The 16,625-nt window shown below is 33.9% G+C and overlaps 1 protein-coding gene across 7 annotated transcripts in view; it reads right to left on the bottom strand.

Annotated features, from left to right (window-relative positions):
* Window positions 1–16,625, bottom strand: part of TTLL7 (tubulin tyrosine ligase like 7) — a 150,962-nt gene that overhangs the window by 82,726 nt on the left and 51,611 nt on the right. For 5 of the 7 annotated variants that reach the window (XM_067043669.1, XM_067043682.1, XM_067043699.1 and 2 more), the window contains exons 2-7: window positions 11,811–12,012; window positions 11,476–11,607; window positions 6,818–6,939; window positions 6,121–6,188; window positions 3,793–3,951; window positions 3,088–3,129 (exon numbers count right to left, since the gene is read on the bottom strand). In XM_067043669.1, the coding sequence (XP_066899770.1) occupies window positions 3,088–3,129; window positions 3,793–3,951; window positions 6,121–6,188; window positions 6,818–6,939; window positions 11,476–11,607; window positions 11,811–11,835 (548 nt within the window). In that variant the 5' untranslated portion in view covers window positions 11,836–12,012. The remainder of the gene's footprint in view (window positions 1–3,087; window positions 3,130–3,792; window positions 3,952–6,120; window positions 6,189–6,817; window positions 6,940–11,475; window positions 11,608–11,810; window positions 12,013–16,625) is intronic. The other 2 variants (XM_059047473.2, XM_067043693.1) reach the window with 1 other exon arrangement.

The following is a 16,625-nucleotide window of genomic DNA, read 5'->3' as shown; positions in this document are numbered from 1 at the left end:
AAAAACAACAGACTAACTGCAAAGATTGGGGAAAAAGACAGGAATGACAATCTTTGGGGAATAAGGGCTTTGAAAAGCTCTCAGATATTTCTGGGATTCTAGAAGGCCATATGAACGCCCAGGGCTAAATGCATGCTCAGGAAAGACCTGAGATGGTCCTAAGCTCTTACCTCCAGCTAAACATCAAGCTCTGTACAAGTAGGAAGTGACAGCTAAGGCAGAGTTATAAACTACCTAGCTAAGTGTTGAGGGCATGCTCCAAAACACACACACACACACACACACATACACACACACACACACACACACACATACCCCATCTGCAAGGATTGGGGGATATATATATATATATCTATACCTATATCTATATATACACACACACACATATATACATATATGTGTGTGTGTGTATATATAGATATAGGTATAGATATAGATATTTGGTTCTCATGTTTAAGGAAATTTCTATTCAATTACTAATGGATTGGACAATTACACTGACCACTGACCTAACAGAACAGGAACTTCAGAGTTCACACACAATAAAAAATACAAACTTTACAAAACTATTTCAGAAAGGTCACTAAACAAATAAACATCAACTAGAACAAATGGTAACAAAAAACCCTGTAGAGGAGAATCTAATTGTCAGAGTTGCTACATTACAATACAAAAAATGTCCAATTTTCAACAAAATATCATGAGTCATTCAAAAAAAAAAGTATGACCCATACAACAAAAAAAATTCTCAATTAATAGAAACTATACCTGAGGAAACCCAGACATTTGGCTTACTAGACAATAAATTATTTAAATCAACTATTTTAAATTTGTTCAAAGAGCTAAAGGAAATCATGTACGAAGAACTGAAGGAAACCATGCGAATAGTATCTCACCAATGCAGAATATCAGTAGAGATAGAAATTACTTTTAAAGCTGGTTGGGTAGGTGGGGAGAGCCAAACAAAAATTCTGAAGTTAAAAAGTACAATAACTGAAACAAAAATACATTAGAGGGGCTAAACAGAAGATTTGGGAAGGCAGGGAAAGAATCAGCAAACTTGAAGATAAATCAATTGAGATTAGTCTGAGGAACAGAAAGGAAAAAGAATGAAGAAAAATGAACAGAGCTTAAGAGCCCTGCAAGACAACATCAATAGTATCAACACACTCATAATGGGTGTCTCAAAAGGAGAAAAGAGAAAGGGGCAAAAAGACTCTTTGAAGAATTAATGGCTGAGAATCTCCCAATCTGATGAAAAAATAATAACCTACAAATCAAGAAGTCTAATAAACTTCAAGTAAGATAAACTCAAAGAGAGCCACACTAAGACATTTTCTAATCAAACTGTCAAAAGCCTAGAGAAAGAGAGAAAAAAGTAGCAAGACAGGCAACTCATCCCACCCAAGGGATCCTCATTAAGATAAAGAGCTAATTTCTCATCAGAAACAATGGAGGGCAGAAGACAGTAAGATGACATATTCAAAGTGGTGATAGAAAAAGAAAAAAAAACCTGTTAACCAAGAAATCTATATCTGACAAAATATTCAAAATTGAAAGAGAAATTAAGACATTACCAGATAAACAAAAACTGAGAGAGTTTGTTGCTATTATACCTGGCCTATAAGAAATGCTAAAGACGATCCTTCAGGCTGAAGCAAAGGGACACTAGGCAGTAATTCAAATCTACACAAAGAAATAAAGAGCACCTGTAAAGATTACTACATAGGTAAAAATAAAAGTCACTACTTGTGTAGTTTAGGTTTGTAACTGCTTATTTTTCCTGTATTATTTAAAACACAACTGCATAAAACAATTATTATAAATCTATTTTGATGGGTACACAATATATACAGGAGTAATTTGTGACAAAACATCATAAAGGGGGCAGAGGCAAATAGAAGCAAAATTTTGTTGTTGTTGTTGTTGTTGTTGTTGTTGTTGTTTTTACTGTTAAAAGTAATGATATTAATCCAAACTAGATTGTTATAAATGGAGATGCTAATTGTAACCCCAAAGCAACCATTTAAAAAATAACTCAAAAAATATATAGTAAAATAAATGACAGTGAAATTAAAATGGTACACTAGAAAATACCCATGTAATACACAAGAGGGCAGAAATGGAGAAATTGAGGTATGAAAACTATATAAGACATAAAGAAAACAAATAGCAAAATGTCAAAAGTAAATCTTTCCTTATCAATAATTACATAATAAATAAGAATGGATTAACTCTCCAGCTGAAAGACAAGATTTGCCAGAATGTATAAAAAATGTGGCCCAACTACATGTTGTCAACAAGAGCCACACTTTATATTCAAAAACTTAAATAGGCTGAAAGTGAACAAATGGAAAAGATATTCCATACAAACAGTAACCAAGAGAGAACTGAAGTGGCTAGACTAGTATCAGACAAAATAGACTTTAAGACAAAAAGTACTGCAACAGATGAAGAAGAACAGTAATATAATAATTTTTAAAAGTCAATGCATCAAGAAGATATAATAGTTATAAATATATGCACCTCACAACAGAGCTCCAAAATATATGAAGCAAAAACTGATAGAAATGAAGGCACAGATAGACAGTTCAACAATAGCAGCTGAAGTGTTCAATGCCCCCCACTCTCAATAATGAACAGGACAATTAAACAGAAAACCAGCAAGGAAATAGATATATTCTACAGATAAGAGAGGTGTACTTTACCTATACACTCTGCATTGCATGAGATAAGCCCTGGCAGCAGAGTATATACAGTATACTTTTTCAGCTATTTTATTACTGTAGTCAATTCATATTATTAACTATTTACACTAACATCAAATATATATAAAAATGAATTTTTAACATAATTTTTAACATTAAAATTGAGAAAATGTGAACTTCAATTATCCTCCCCAAAATGTTTACCTTGATACTAACATATAGTGAACCAAATTTACATTAAACAATTAATATACAATTTCCACTAACACTACATGTTGTTTGTCTTTTAAATTACTAAACCACAGTTTAAAATAATGTCTGATTAAATTATTAAATTATGATTAAAAGTTAAAAGGAAATGTGTTGAACAGTAATTTACCTGGCAGCTATATTTCCAAATATCTTTTTTTCCCACAGCACTCTAAATCAAAGATAAAAATTACTTGTGTTTTTATTAAAAGTAGCCTCAGCCACATTTTCTTCAAAAAAGTAAACAGCAGAAAACTAACATAAGAAAGCAAAAGTAAACAGGAATATTAAGTTGTATAATCTATCCCCAGCTAACAGGTCTAGTTCTCAGCACTTTAGCTTAAAATGTGTTCTACTCATCTTCAATCCAATTACCATGACTACATAAAGAAAAATATTATTTGTAAAGCAAAGAATATAGATATTTTGTGCTTAACATTTTTTAAGATGAAAACAGTAACACCCTTTCCATTTCATTCACCAACTCAATTTAGCTCTATTGTATCAACTGATTTTCCTCTCCAAGCTTACTCTAAAATTATGATGAATGCAAATTTTATGTTTAAGAAAAAAATTAAAGAATATTTACTTTTCTCTATTTTGTAGTCTCCTATCAAAGTCTCACAACCTGTTGATTAAATTTTTAGATTGAATTATTGAAGTCTCCGGGACAGGGTAAAAGGGCTCATTAAATATTTAGTTCCAAAAAAGCAAAAGTTAGAAAGCTAATTTATTATTTTTTTCATATTAGTATTCAGCCATGAGCAAACGGTCACACTTATTCTTTCCCCCAATTTTTAAAAATGTTTATATATTCCATATGAAAAATACCTACCCATGACCCATTGCACCATTAGCTGGTTTTACTATAAAAGTCTTCTGCTTTCTTTTTTTCTTTAATTCTTTCATATAATTCTGAAATTGTGTATATTCAGCAGGGAAGATCCATGTTCGTGGAACAAAGGTATAATCCAGAGGCCGGGACTTGATCATTCTGTAAGTTAGAGATAATATGAAAAGTAATTTCTATTCAAACTTATCTGAACTTTCTTTCTCTGTGCTACTGACATTTACTACAAGGATTTAAATTCCCTCCATTTCTTCATTCATTGATTCATTCATTAATTTTTTAAAATGCCTATTAATCATCTACTATATGTTAGGCACTATTCTAGATACTAAGGATACGTTAGTGGAAAAAATAGACAAGAATTTCTGCCCCATGTACTAATTTACATATTAATAGATCAAACATTTGAGTATATACTACATGTTGGGCACTGAGGATTAAGAGGATTAACATGGTCTCTGTTCTAATGAATTTACGTATAGGCTTTTAATTAAATACAGTGTGATAGGGGCAATAAAGCTACATACAGCAAGGTAACATGTGGAAGGCAGCATTAACTCTGCCTCCGGGATGCGGGTGGTTAGTATGGTTCACAGCCAGGTGCCATTCATATTGCTTCTTAAAAGATGATTTGGAGTTTGCTGAGTCATCCATAGGGAAAAATTTTAGATTGTCTTTTACCCCTGTGTTTTCTGGAGTTTTATTACTTTTGTGAGAAAACCATTGAAGCCTCTGAGTCAGGTTTTGTTTACATCAACTACATCTACCTATACATGTAGTTTTATGGCTACAATGTATGGCCTGACTTTTTTTTTTTTTTTTTCCCCCGGCCTGACATTTTTGTATTTGCTATAAATCAGGCTGCCTATTTGGTACATAACTTAGGGATATTGATACAATACTAGGTATAATATGTTTGCTTTTGAGTAATCCAAATGCTAATTATTTGGTTGGTACAGATTGATTCCCAATAACAATTTTAAAATTCTTAGAAATATTTTAAAATATTACCTATTAAAGAAAATCTGATTGTTTCAAAAAGACTTCTTTATAAATGTATGCAAGTCTTTTATTGATGAGTAGTTACTGTTTCCAAACGAGATTAGTTAAAACTAAAATGGGACCATAGTATATAATATGCACAGAAGCAGGGCCTACATTGTTAGACTAGGGTGTGGAATATATAAGCCACCTGGCTTCCACAACTGGAAGGTCATACAGTTATCATATTTCAAGTGCTCTTTCAAGAGAACCCTATAAAAAAAAGTTACGTTTCCACTATGAGAAGGAAAATAATCACCAACTCCATCTGTCAAATCCAAAATAAGCCAACCAGGTAAATATTCTCAGTACAAAATAGGCTAACATTGATTGCTTTGAAACACACACACACACACACACACACACACACATATATCTAAAGGAAGCACAATAACAGTGCTAATGTACTTGTTTTTATTTCCAACACCTTTACATGTATTTATATTTTAACAATAATGTGAAATTAGATCAAGTTAAAGCTTTAATAGAACAATACATTTTAAAACTAACCATGAGGTGTTTATGAATGATACCATTCTTTGTTATATTTAGAAAAAAATCCAAGCATACAATTTATCAACTTTCTTAAAATAAAAAGAAATCTAATCAACAGAAATATAAGCTGCACAAAAATTCTGCAGTATATTCAGGATAACACTTTACCTGTTAACAGTTTCTCCCATGAAAGCAAATTATTACTCTAAATAATGGTCTCTGAGATAAATATGTGTACATGTATCCCAGGCTAGGAACACATACATGTGTGTATGTGTATACGTGTGCACACAGGCACCTATTACAGTGCCTGGCACATATTAGATGCTCAATAACCAGTATTCTGAACACACACATACCCACAGGCGGGATATAATGTAACAAATTAGTTCCTGCAAGGTTTAACTGAAAATAAGTATGTATTGAATGCCATGTACAGAAAACTTTTTACATTTAAAAGAAAAACTTTTGCTGCTAGAGAGACAGCAAGGCGCAGTGAAAAGAACTCTGAAATTCTGGAGACCAGATTTCTACTCCAGCTCTGTTGTTAGCTATTTGACTTTGTGCAAGATATTCATGTCTCTGACCCTCAATTACCTTCTCTGCAAAGTCAAAGAATAGAACCAGGAAAATTTTAAAACATTTCTAGCTCTAAAATTCTATCTCTTCCAACAAAATATCATTTCAAATCAATATAAATTTGTGAAAGATAGCACTATGACATTCAAAATGTAATTTTTGAACAGGTCTTCTCTATTACAAGAAAATGAAGATTACTTGGTCATATTTCTCGCTAGGAAATCCTTCCTACAGATCTCTCCCATTCCTGGAAAATGGTTGATCCTCTGGAAAATAAAAACATCAACATTAATATTTTCATTAACTTAATGAATATATTCATTTATACTATAATACAGTTACATTCATTCTTTGAGTTTAATTTTTTTTATTAAAAAACAAAAAAACTGATGAAAATGGACTAATCTGTTGCCTACAGTCAATTTTGTATAATCCTCTACACTAACAGGAAGAACTATTCAAAATCTCAATTGTCTAAAATTCCATGTATTTGGCTTTTTTATTTTTTAATATGTTTGTATTACATTCCAGAAATAAAATAATGAAGCCAAATTACACATAGCTGACATTACAAGGGATATCAGTGTTCAGATCTCTTTATGCAATCTACTCCACATTGTTCATCTTTAAGGATAATGCAAAGCACCAGCCTAGGAAGAGTTTTCCTCTATCACTTCTTCCTTAAAGATGGAAAGAGGTTAAAAGTTAAATCTGAGAGGATGCAGTCTTCGGGCAAAGAGTCAGTACAACTGGACAGCAACAAAACAGGCTATTCAGGTAAATTAGAACTGAAATTTAATATGTCAACATATTAAGAGCCTTATCTAAAGAAAATTATAATGGAATTCATATAACTTTCCTACTGACCAAAAATTGGTCATGATTAATTTCCCACCTGGTAATTTTGCAGCTCTGCAATCTTCTCCTGCTGAACAGCTGAATCACACCATATAAGGTTACTTGTTTCATCCTCATCTGGCGTTTTCATAAATCCCATTTCATCTATTACTAAACGAACTGCAAGTAAACAGTTAAGTTAAACCAAAATTAAAATACTTCTGAAATACATTCATTATGAAAATCTTTTTTGATATATATCAATTTTAGCTCACAGTATTTCACTTGTAAAATTTCCATTAGTTATAGCATAACCTTATTTTTAGCTACAACAATTTAATGCCAAATTTTACTCAACAGCAACAGAGAACTGTTTTTAAGTGGCACCCAAAATCCTTAGTTTCAATTTTCTGAGATTTAACAGGTACACAACACTATTAAAGAGTTTAGTGATTATTCATAGCATAGTGAAAATACACACACAGCTGATAACACCTCTACTCAGGAAAATGTACTTCTATGGCTTTTTCATGACCTTGGGTTAGGTACAAAAGGGAAAAGATAAAAATAGCCCCTGATCATTAGACCTATCCTATATTTTCCACCTCCCTAGCTCAAATTATTTTTAGCAGTTAAAACCAAGTCAGCTATATTGACACAGGATACAAAATAATGAAGCAGAATTGCAGTAGAGATTTGGAAACTCTGGCCCTCCTATCTGCTCCCAGCCCTCTAATCCTATGGAAAAAATTTATGCTCAGAGAAAATCTTGTTTTTTAGGTTTCACAATCAACACATTGATTACACAATTAACATATTGACATTTTTCTTCCAATGAGGTTCAAATTTAGAATAAAGATCAGCAAATACTTAGGATAAATTTAGGTTCCAACAGATTTTGGAGTCGTAATAGAATAGTGTAACAAATTAGCAGCGCTTCGATGTTTATTTTTAAACATTTTCTTTTTACTGCCCTATATATGGGGAGATACAGTAAAAAGGGATTAATTGTCTGAATGTACTTGGCTCAAGCATGAAACTGATGACCAGACACCTGCTGGTCTCAAGTCCTAGGGACTCTTGATTTCTTTTTGGCTGAGGAGAAAGAATGGGCTTTTTATGCAATAATGCCTAGAACACAAGCATAATAGAAGAGGACAGTGACTGGAGACGGATGAGGTCGGGGAAGGGATTGTTGAGGTGAAGTTGCTTTTATCCATGAGAAGCTTTTTAATACATGGGGTTGTTCTGAAGGCCTAGGTGACAACGTACAGTACAAGAATTTGGGGAAAGGGCTGTTCCTCTCTCTGCTGCAGACCACCATGCAGTGTTGGTGTACTGAGGGCCCCAAGAGCTTCTGTGTCATCTAGAGCTCATGGGGAGAGCAAGACCGTAGTGACACAGCCTAGGAGAGTTCTTTCACTGGCTCACTAGCAGAAAACAATGACAAGGCCAGAACTGCATCTCAGGGGCAGACCCATTTCTGAGTACATGGAAGTCATTGCCCTGGGCCTCTCAGAATTAACTGGGAAACCCCTGAGGAGAGAAATGGAACTGGTGGCAGTTATGGACGGAGGGAGTATAATGAGCTACTAAAATGTGGGTATTAATGTACACATGAGCTGGTGAGGCTGGGAACATTTAGGGTACATAAACAATGGTGGAAAAGATCCATTCTTTCTTTACATTCTCAAAGTCAAATTTGTAAGGTCAGTCATATATAAATCTCTCTTACGAAATTCAAAGCTTGGAGAGCTGACAAAGTTGAACTTCAAAGAAAATTACAATATAGGGTATTAAACTCACTTTTTTTTTCAGCTAAGCTATTTAACCATATTTTTGTTTGAATTGAAGTTTTAGAAATCAATTGGCATCTTTTTAAGTATACCATCCTCCACTGCATAGAAAAGAACTTCCTTTAACATGTCAATTCCAAATAGAAGGCTGTTGGCAGCCAAAGCCTAAATCCGTGCTTTTAAATGTTGGTCTTTTAGGAGCTCTCTTTACAAAAAGAAGTGAAGTAATTGCCTCAATATTGAATTTCTACCAAACCGAACTCCCCATTGGTAAAATAGAGATAACCACACCAACCATTTTTCTCACATTTCCCCTTGCATAATTAAGTATCCCCTTCTCCAATCTGTCTTGTCCCCATTTAATGAAAATTACCAAAAATACATTCCTCACAAATTTGTCCTACTTTTTTTTTGCCTTGACCCATAGAGCTTTCAGAGGCTGTTCAGGAGTTTTAAAAATAGGAATCCATGCAACTCTCTGAATTTTAGATACAGAGGACACCTTAATGTTCCTCAATTTAAATTTCAATTCATATTTTATTTAGGCAGTATGATAGAGTAAAAAGAACACTAAATTTGGAAGCAAATTAATTCAGATTCAAGTTCTACTTTTGGCATCTGTACAATCTTGAGTAAGTTGCTAACTCTTAGTGAGCTTCAGTTTCTTCAACTGTGCTAAGGGGCATTTTAAAAAGTAATAATTAAAATTCCATAATGTATTAATTATAGGACTACTGTGAGAATGTAGTTCACCATTCCACAACATGTCTCCATGAGGAATTATGGGAGAAATTTCTTTCAAGACTCGGAAATAGAAAAAATTGCATTTCTCTTGAATAACCAGTATGGTTTTATCTTCTGGGCACTGTGTATTCTATAGCTGATTATGTTTTGATTATTTGCTTTGCTTGCTAGGAAGCTCAGCATCAAACCCATGCACATCTCTAAGTATACAGGATTTCATGGAATGCAGTTTGTATTCTGATCAGCCACAAGATTCATCCTATTTTACTGTTTTTATTTTTCCTTATTTATTTTCTTATGGCTGTTAGCCACTTCAAATTCACTATTAGAGTGAGGAAAGTCAGGGAAAAGGACAACAAGGGAGTAATGCAGCCTATTTGACAGGGTTACTGGAAGATTAAATGAGGTAATTCATGTGAAAATATTTGGTCCAGGGTTATAAAAGAATTAATATTAAGACTAGTAGTGATCAAAGTATTCTTCATGAGGAAACAGGCAACACCAGGGACAAAACACAAGTGTCCTGACTATGGCTTAATTATCTTTCTATTATATAATTCAACCTGTCAAAGGAGCAGTAATTAAATTACAAGAAGTAATCTGTTGCATATCACAAGGTTAAATAAGGGAAAGCAAGGTAACACTTTCTCCTGGACACACAGCCAATTGTCTCTTTCCCTTCCCTATACTTAGCTTTGTATTCTCCCAGCAGTCCCTTGTCCAAGTCTCCAAGCCTGATCTAGCCAGGGCTTTTGCTAAACACAACTGAGCAGGCTCAGCAAAGAGGTCTGGAATCAGTGTGAAGAAGTCTAATGCAACTTCAGCCCTTAGAAGTGAGAGGGAACTACAGTTAAAAACACTCTCCTTTAGATCAAGTTGCTTATAAACCCCACCAGGACCTTAAAAGCAAACAGGATAAGTTGACACCGTCCATTAATCACTTTGACAACGGTTACTCTTGTTTTTTGGTGTTTTTTGTTTTGTTTTGTTTTTGTTTTTGTTTTTTTGCGGTACGTAGGCCTCTCACTGCTGTGTCCTCTCCTGTTGCGGAGCACAGGCTCCAGACGCGCAGGCTCAGCGGCCATGGCTCAAGGGCCCAGCCGCTCCGTGGCATGTGGGATCTTCCCGGACCAGGGCACGAACCCGTGTCCCCTGCATCGGCAGGCGGACTCTCAACCACTGCGCCACCAGGGAAGCCCTACTCTTGTTTTTTCACTCTAGAAAATACTATGCAAATAATTCACATCTCACCCTCCCACATTAACTCGCCCAAAGTTTTTTCCTCTGAGGAACACTTGTTGAAATAGAGTATTAGGGGACCTTGATACCTATGAAATATTCCATTGATTCCTGATGAACTTTGGTGAATTACTGTAAGTGGAAACATGACCCTCAAAAGTTAATAAGAGTAAGAATAATTAACATCCTTGAGATTCACATGGTTTCCTCAACTTTTAATGCAAAATTATTTTTTAAAAAGAGGAAGATTTTTTGAGTACTTGTAGTAGTAATGAGTTTCTTAGTGCTGGGCAAAAGTATCTCAATTTAAAGTAACTCTTACCTATTCTCTCCACTGCAGATACTGCTTACATATAAAAACTAAAATTCTATTAATAAAAGGTAACAGTATCATCAAAATAATTTTTAAAGCATAGAGAGAAATACGTCCTTACTCTATTGTCAGGTTCTCATTGTTTAATATAAATCTCAAATTCTGCACTTTTCATTTTACATGTTTAATCTGTTTTAAAAATGATTTACAAAATAATGAATGTTAAAGATTAAACATAATTTTATCCCCAAGTGAAAAATGCATTAGAATAATACAATTTTCCTAAGCACATCTGTATTTAAATATTAAAGCTAGAACCATTGGTTTTACTGCTCATATTATTTTACACTTGATTTTAAAACTAAGTATTAATCAAAATCATATATATGTAATCCAATCCCATCAATAACTAAAGCTTTTTAGTTTACAGTGATGTTCTATTTGATTACTGACATGTCAAATATCTCATAAAGAAGAAAATTTTATAGAAGCCATTCAAAAATCCATTACATAGAAGATAATTATCTCTGAGAAGATAATTATCTCTGAATTTCTATATTGTTTTCAATATCAAGTTAGTTTTTCCGACAAATATGAAAATCTCATGATTCTGAGGAGACCTACCAATTTCAAACTTTGTCCCAGCAACATTTGCTGTAATGTTTCCCTTCTTTTTCTTCTTTCTGACTTTCCTTTTCATCGTGCTTTGATAAGGCAGCTCTGTATTCAGATCCAGGTGAGAGGGTCCCTGAATAACTTTAAAAGAAATGTAAACCAACCAAGCATCACTGAAATAACAAAAACTCCATACCAGAGAACATAAATGCCCCCCACAAGGTAAAATTATAAATTCTGATTCTTTTGAGTCCCCAATTATTTTTTAATTCTTAAAAAAATAGCATTGATGATCTATAATACAGCCACATAATAGGTACATATGATTAAATCAAGCTGCTTACCCCTTTCTTGAGGCAAAGATGGCATTCTCGCCTGTGCCGATTAATAACAGCAGTGTGCGCTGCTGTACAAGCTCTTAGGAAACCTGGAAGGCCCACATTAGTCTAAGTAGGATACGGCTCCAAATCACTGAAAGTTCCTATCATATTATCTTGGTGGAATCCTCAGATTTCAGGACATTGAAATTATGAGATAAGAAGGGACCTGCAGGGATTTTAAAACACAAGCATTTAGAGAACAACTTTTATGACATTTTTTTGATATATGCCAATACTCTTCTTTTTAAAAGTCAAGGAGAGATGAAAGTTAATGTAGTTAATAAACAAATATTAGTTAATTTATTAAACCTTATGTAAAAATTCCAAGCAATAGTCCCCTGTTTTTAAAAGTGCACAATCTAAAGGAGGAGGTTTTAAGTCATGTATCATACTTACATACAATAAATAACATGCTTTACACAAATAAGAACAACAATAACAATATTCACTACAGTTTGTTGAACATTTACTACTTCAGGTCACTTATACCACTTAATCTTTCAACAAAATTATAAGGTAGAAGCTTTTATCCCCATCTAACAGATAAGTAAATTGAGCTCAGAAAGGACAAATCTTCACAAAGAAAGTAAATGACAAAGTAGAGATTAAAATAACATCTCTCTGATGTTAAAACCAGTGCCCTTAACCAGGACCCCATACAACCTTCAATCTAATGCCTGTAACTTAGCTGCAGCCCCGCTTTTAATATGAAACAGTGAAATAAGTGCCAGTGCCAGGGTAGAGATCACATGCTGACAGAATGGAGAAAAAAGAAATTGCCTTTTAAATTGTGTGAGGGGGAGGGGTGACTTCATCAAACAGACCACATTTGAATTACGCCTTTAAAAATGAGAACAATTTTGAAAGGCAGAAAATAGGAGTCATTACCATGATGATCTTATTTGGGCACACGAAGGAACACAATAAACATTGTGTAATGAATGAACTAATTAGTTTGGCTACACCTCAACATGGTCTATTACACTTCACTTATATTTTCATTGTGTATGTATGAACCTAGGGGTTGTACCCTGACTATACTATACTGCCCAGTCTATACTATCAACTTTCTAACTTCTCCCTTCATACTTCAAGAATCTTCAAGTTCTTGTAAAATGTCTCTAAACATAATGAAAATTATAAAACCTATCACAATAAACAAAGGTATGATATCAACACCTTTATCAGGATATTATCAGGTTTATGAGAAGTTCAGAAGTATTTAAAATTTCAGCTACATAAAATGTGACTCATATACACCACTCCAACAGTCATTATTAATAATAAGATTCATTATTAAAGAAAATATAGAACTTAATTTGTTTCAAGTATCATTTTCACTAGAATAATTCTCTAGAATAATTCAATATCAAAACCAGGGAACTATTATTTATTACTGACCAACTGTGGGCAGGCACTATGTTAAGAATCTAAACTATTTTACCTCATTAACAAACTTGGAACTTAGGTATCATTTCCCCCAATTTTTCAGACATGGAAACTACGGCTAAATAAGTTAAGTAAATCAAGGTAATACAGCTTATAAATAGAAAACCTGGGCTTTGAACCCAATTTTGTCTGATTATCTGTTCTATTCACTGAGCCCCACTAGTTTCAGACAGCGTGCTAATGTGCTACATAGATGTACAAGAAGTTTGTGACCCTATTGCAGTCCACACTGCAAGATATGGGTGTATCTGGGAATTCACGATACTTCAAACCCAACAGTGAAATCACAGTAAACATCCCTAACCTGAGGACAGCTCCCAATTCCAAGCTGGAAACAGACTAGATCATTTTTCAGAATAAAAGAAAGGAGTAGTCTATGGTTCAGTTTGGTTTCCTTCTGGAAACCTGAGGTCTGATACCTCAGGGACGTAACTATTTGAGTTTCCAAGTCCTTGTGCAACACCTTGTTACTGGAGTAAACAAAGATCCTCTTACGGTAATGGAGTACTTATTACATTGAAAGTAGGTGACAAAGCCAACAAGAGCTTGAGAACAATGTTTGCCTAACTATACTAACAATAAATTAATAATTGTTATAGGCTGTAAAAACAGATTTATTAATTTCTGACTTACATAATGAGCCTAACAACTTCAATTTGTATAGGGCTCAAAACAAGAACTGTTATCCCTTCCCCCAACCACACAGAATTTAAAGTCCTTAAAATTATTCTCTCCATAGATTATGCTTAATTCCATTTATGGTTTGGTGATTAACAATAAAAGTGCTCTAACAAACTCCAGGACCTCATTCTGCCATCCAATTCTAACCATTTCACTTTATTCTAAACAAGAGATTTGAGACTGATTGATCATACCACTCAGATGAACCATGGTTACCTACTTTCCAAAAGGAGAAAGCATGTTTTGGTTACCTCCCAAATAAGCCAAGCTCCGCTGCAAAGTAAAATCACCTGAGGCACTTTTTAAAATCCTGGTACCCAGGCCACATCCCAGACCCAGGAGGGGCTTAAGCATCAGCATTTTTAAAGCTCTCCAAATGATCCTAGTGTACACCCAAGGTTGACAACCTCTGCTGTATGCACATAACTGCACTAAAGCAAATAATAGTTAATTACAACATACACATATCAAATTATAAGAAAAAAGTAAAACAAAGATGAAAACTCTTATAACCAAATGAAAAGGGTCAAATAGGTAGAAGTCATCTATAAAAATCCTCATATCTAGTTCAAGTAAACAAATTAGAAGAAAAAAGAATTAGATCAGCAGAAATTGATTTCTAAGACAAACAATTTTATTTTGCAAGTAAAGAAGCCATTTCCAAAAGGAATCAATCTACTAAAATGTCAAGCCAATAGTATCCTTAAATGTAGAACTTCAAGTGATACGACGCAAAACAACAGCTGCATAAGACTGAAACAACAAAAATTCTAATATATTCGTGATGGAGTACCCTTTCTTCCCAGTTCTTCCTGCTGAATTTCTACCCATCACTTAAAATCCAAATAAATTTCCACTTTTTCCTTAAAGCTTCCTCTGATCATGTCTGAAGAAATTCATTTCTCCCTTTTCTGGCCTATCCTAGAGATCATTATTTGTACCCCTATCATATCACCAATCACAAACCAAGAAACTAAGCTCTGTGAAAACAGTGGTTTTCTTCTATCTTGCTCACTCTTCCACTCCCAGAGCCTAGAATAGTGCCTAACACAGTGCTCAATAAGTGTTTCTTCATGAATTTTAAAAACTCAATCAACTAACAACACCTGGGAGTAAGAAGAGGTGGTTATGGAGCTCTGAGAAGCAATACACATGTATATATTACTTTCACATTTTTAAGTGAAAAAAGCAAAGTACATAAAAGTTTACATTTGTGTAAAATGATAAGTGAATACATGGATACATGCACAGAGCAGTGGTGGCCTTTTGTAGCTGGGGGCAGAGCTAAGGGAGGCTAACTTTCATGTATACCCTTTAGTGACCCAAGCATGTATCACCTATTCAAAAAGTTAAATATATGTGATAAAAGTTTGTGTCAACATGACAAAAACCATCAAATTGTGTATTTCATTTAGATGAAAATAATTTAATCTAGATGGAAGTATAATATGGTAGAAAGAGCACTGAACAAGAAGTCAATTAGAACTCTTACCCTTTACTCTGCCATTTACCAAATAGATGACTTAATTTCTTAATATGCAAAAGGAATGAATTGATTCTTTCCAGCCCTAAAGTCTAAAAGGTCAACCAATGAGGATAGCATTGTTGATATTTTGGATGACAACAAGATGAAGACAAAACTACTTTTGTGTAAATAAACAGGGAAACTCAGACCTTCTCCAACAATCCTCCCAATCCCATTCCCTGGTGAATGGTATATGGGCTCTTTGTACATACTGAAATTTTAGTTCACCAAAGTTTACTAAAATAATCTAATAAAAGGCCATGGGGACCAAAATTAGAGCTAAATTGAAAATATGTGTAATAACATTAAATAGAAATATAATAAAAGCTGTTTTTCTGGTGATGAAAGAAAGAAGGGACCCAAATAAACCAGTACCTACTGTATATTAAGTACTTTCACATAACTTTATGTGAAATTAGTAACTTTATGTGTATTTAGTCCATACAAAGCATTTTTTATTCTAATTTTACATATGGTAAAATTTAGATTCCATGGATAAGTAACTTGCCCAAAGTCCCACCTTAATAGGTGACAATGAAGTGATTTCTCTCTAAAGCCCATATTCTTCCCCACTTTTTGTGCTACCTTCAAAACTCAGTCTTTAAATATGACATATTAACGATTTCACAAAGAAGCTTAATTCTGCTTGACTGGAACTATTTCAAAAGCTAGGGAATGAAAGTAAGAGAGTCAAAGTGTAGTTTAAAATGTGGTTGAGATCACAAAGTTGCATCAGCTTTAGTTTCCCTTCTTGGAACACCTAGGCAGCTAGCAGGGTCCAGATCATCTTCCCGGGTTTCTCCCTCATGAATGTACTGCAATTCAACAAGTACCGTTATATACCAGGTACTGTTCTCAGTAAACAAAATAGATAAAAATTTTATTTCTCTGTGGTGTTTGCATTCTAGTTGGGGAGAGAAAAACAATAACAGTAAACTACAGAAATTTTCTTAGGTCAGTCTTCCAAGGCAATAGAAATAAAAGCAAAAATAAACAAATGGGACCTAATGAAACTTACAAGCTTTTGCACAGCAAAGGAAGACATAAACAAAATGAAAAGACAACCTACGGACTGGGAGGAAATATTTGCAAATGATGTGACTGACAAGGGCCTAACTTCAAAA

The sequence above is a fragment of the Kogia breviceps genome, chromosome 1 (genome assembly GCF_026419965.1).
Source record: "Kogia breviceps isolate mKogBre1 chromosome 1, mKogBre1 haplotype 1, whole genome shotgun sequence".
NCBI classification, from domain to species: Eukaryota; Metazoa; Chordata; class Mammalia; order Artiodactyla; family Physeteridae; genus Kogia; species Kogia breviceps.
This window is presented reverse-complemented; position numbering and strand designations above follow the sequence as displayed.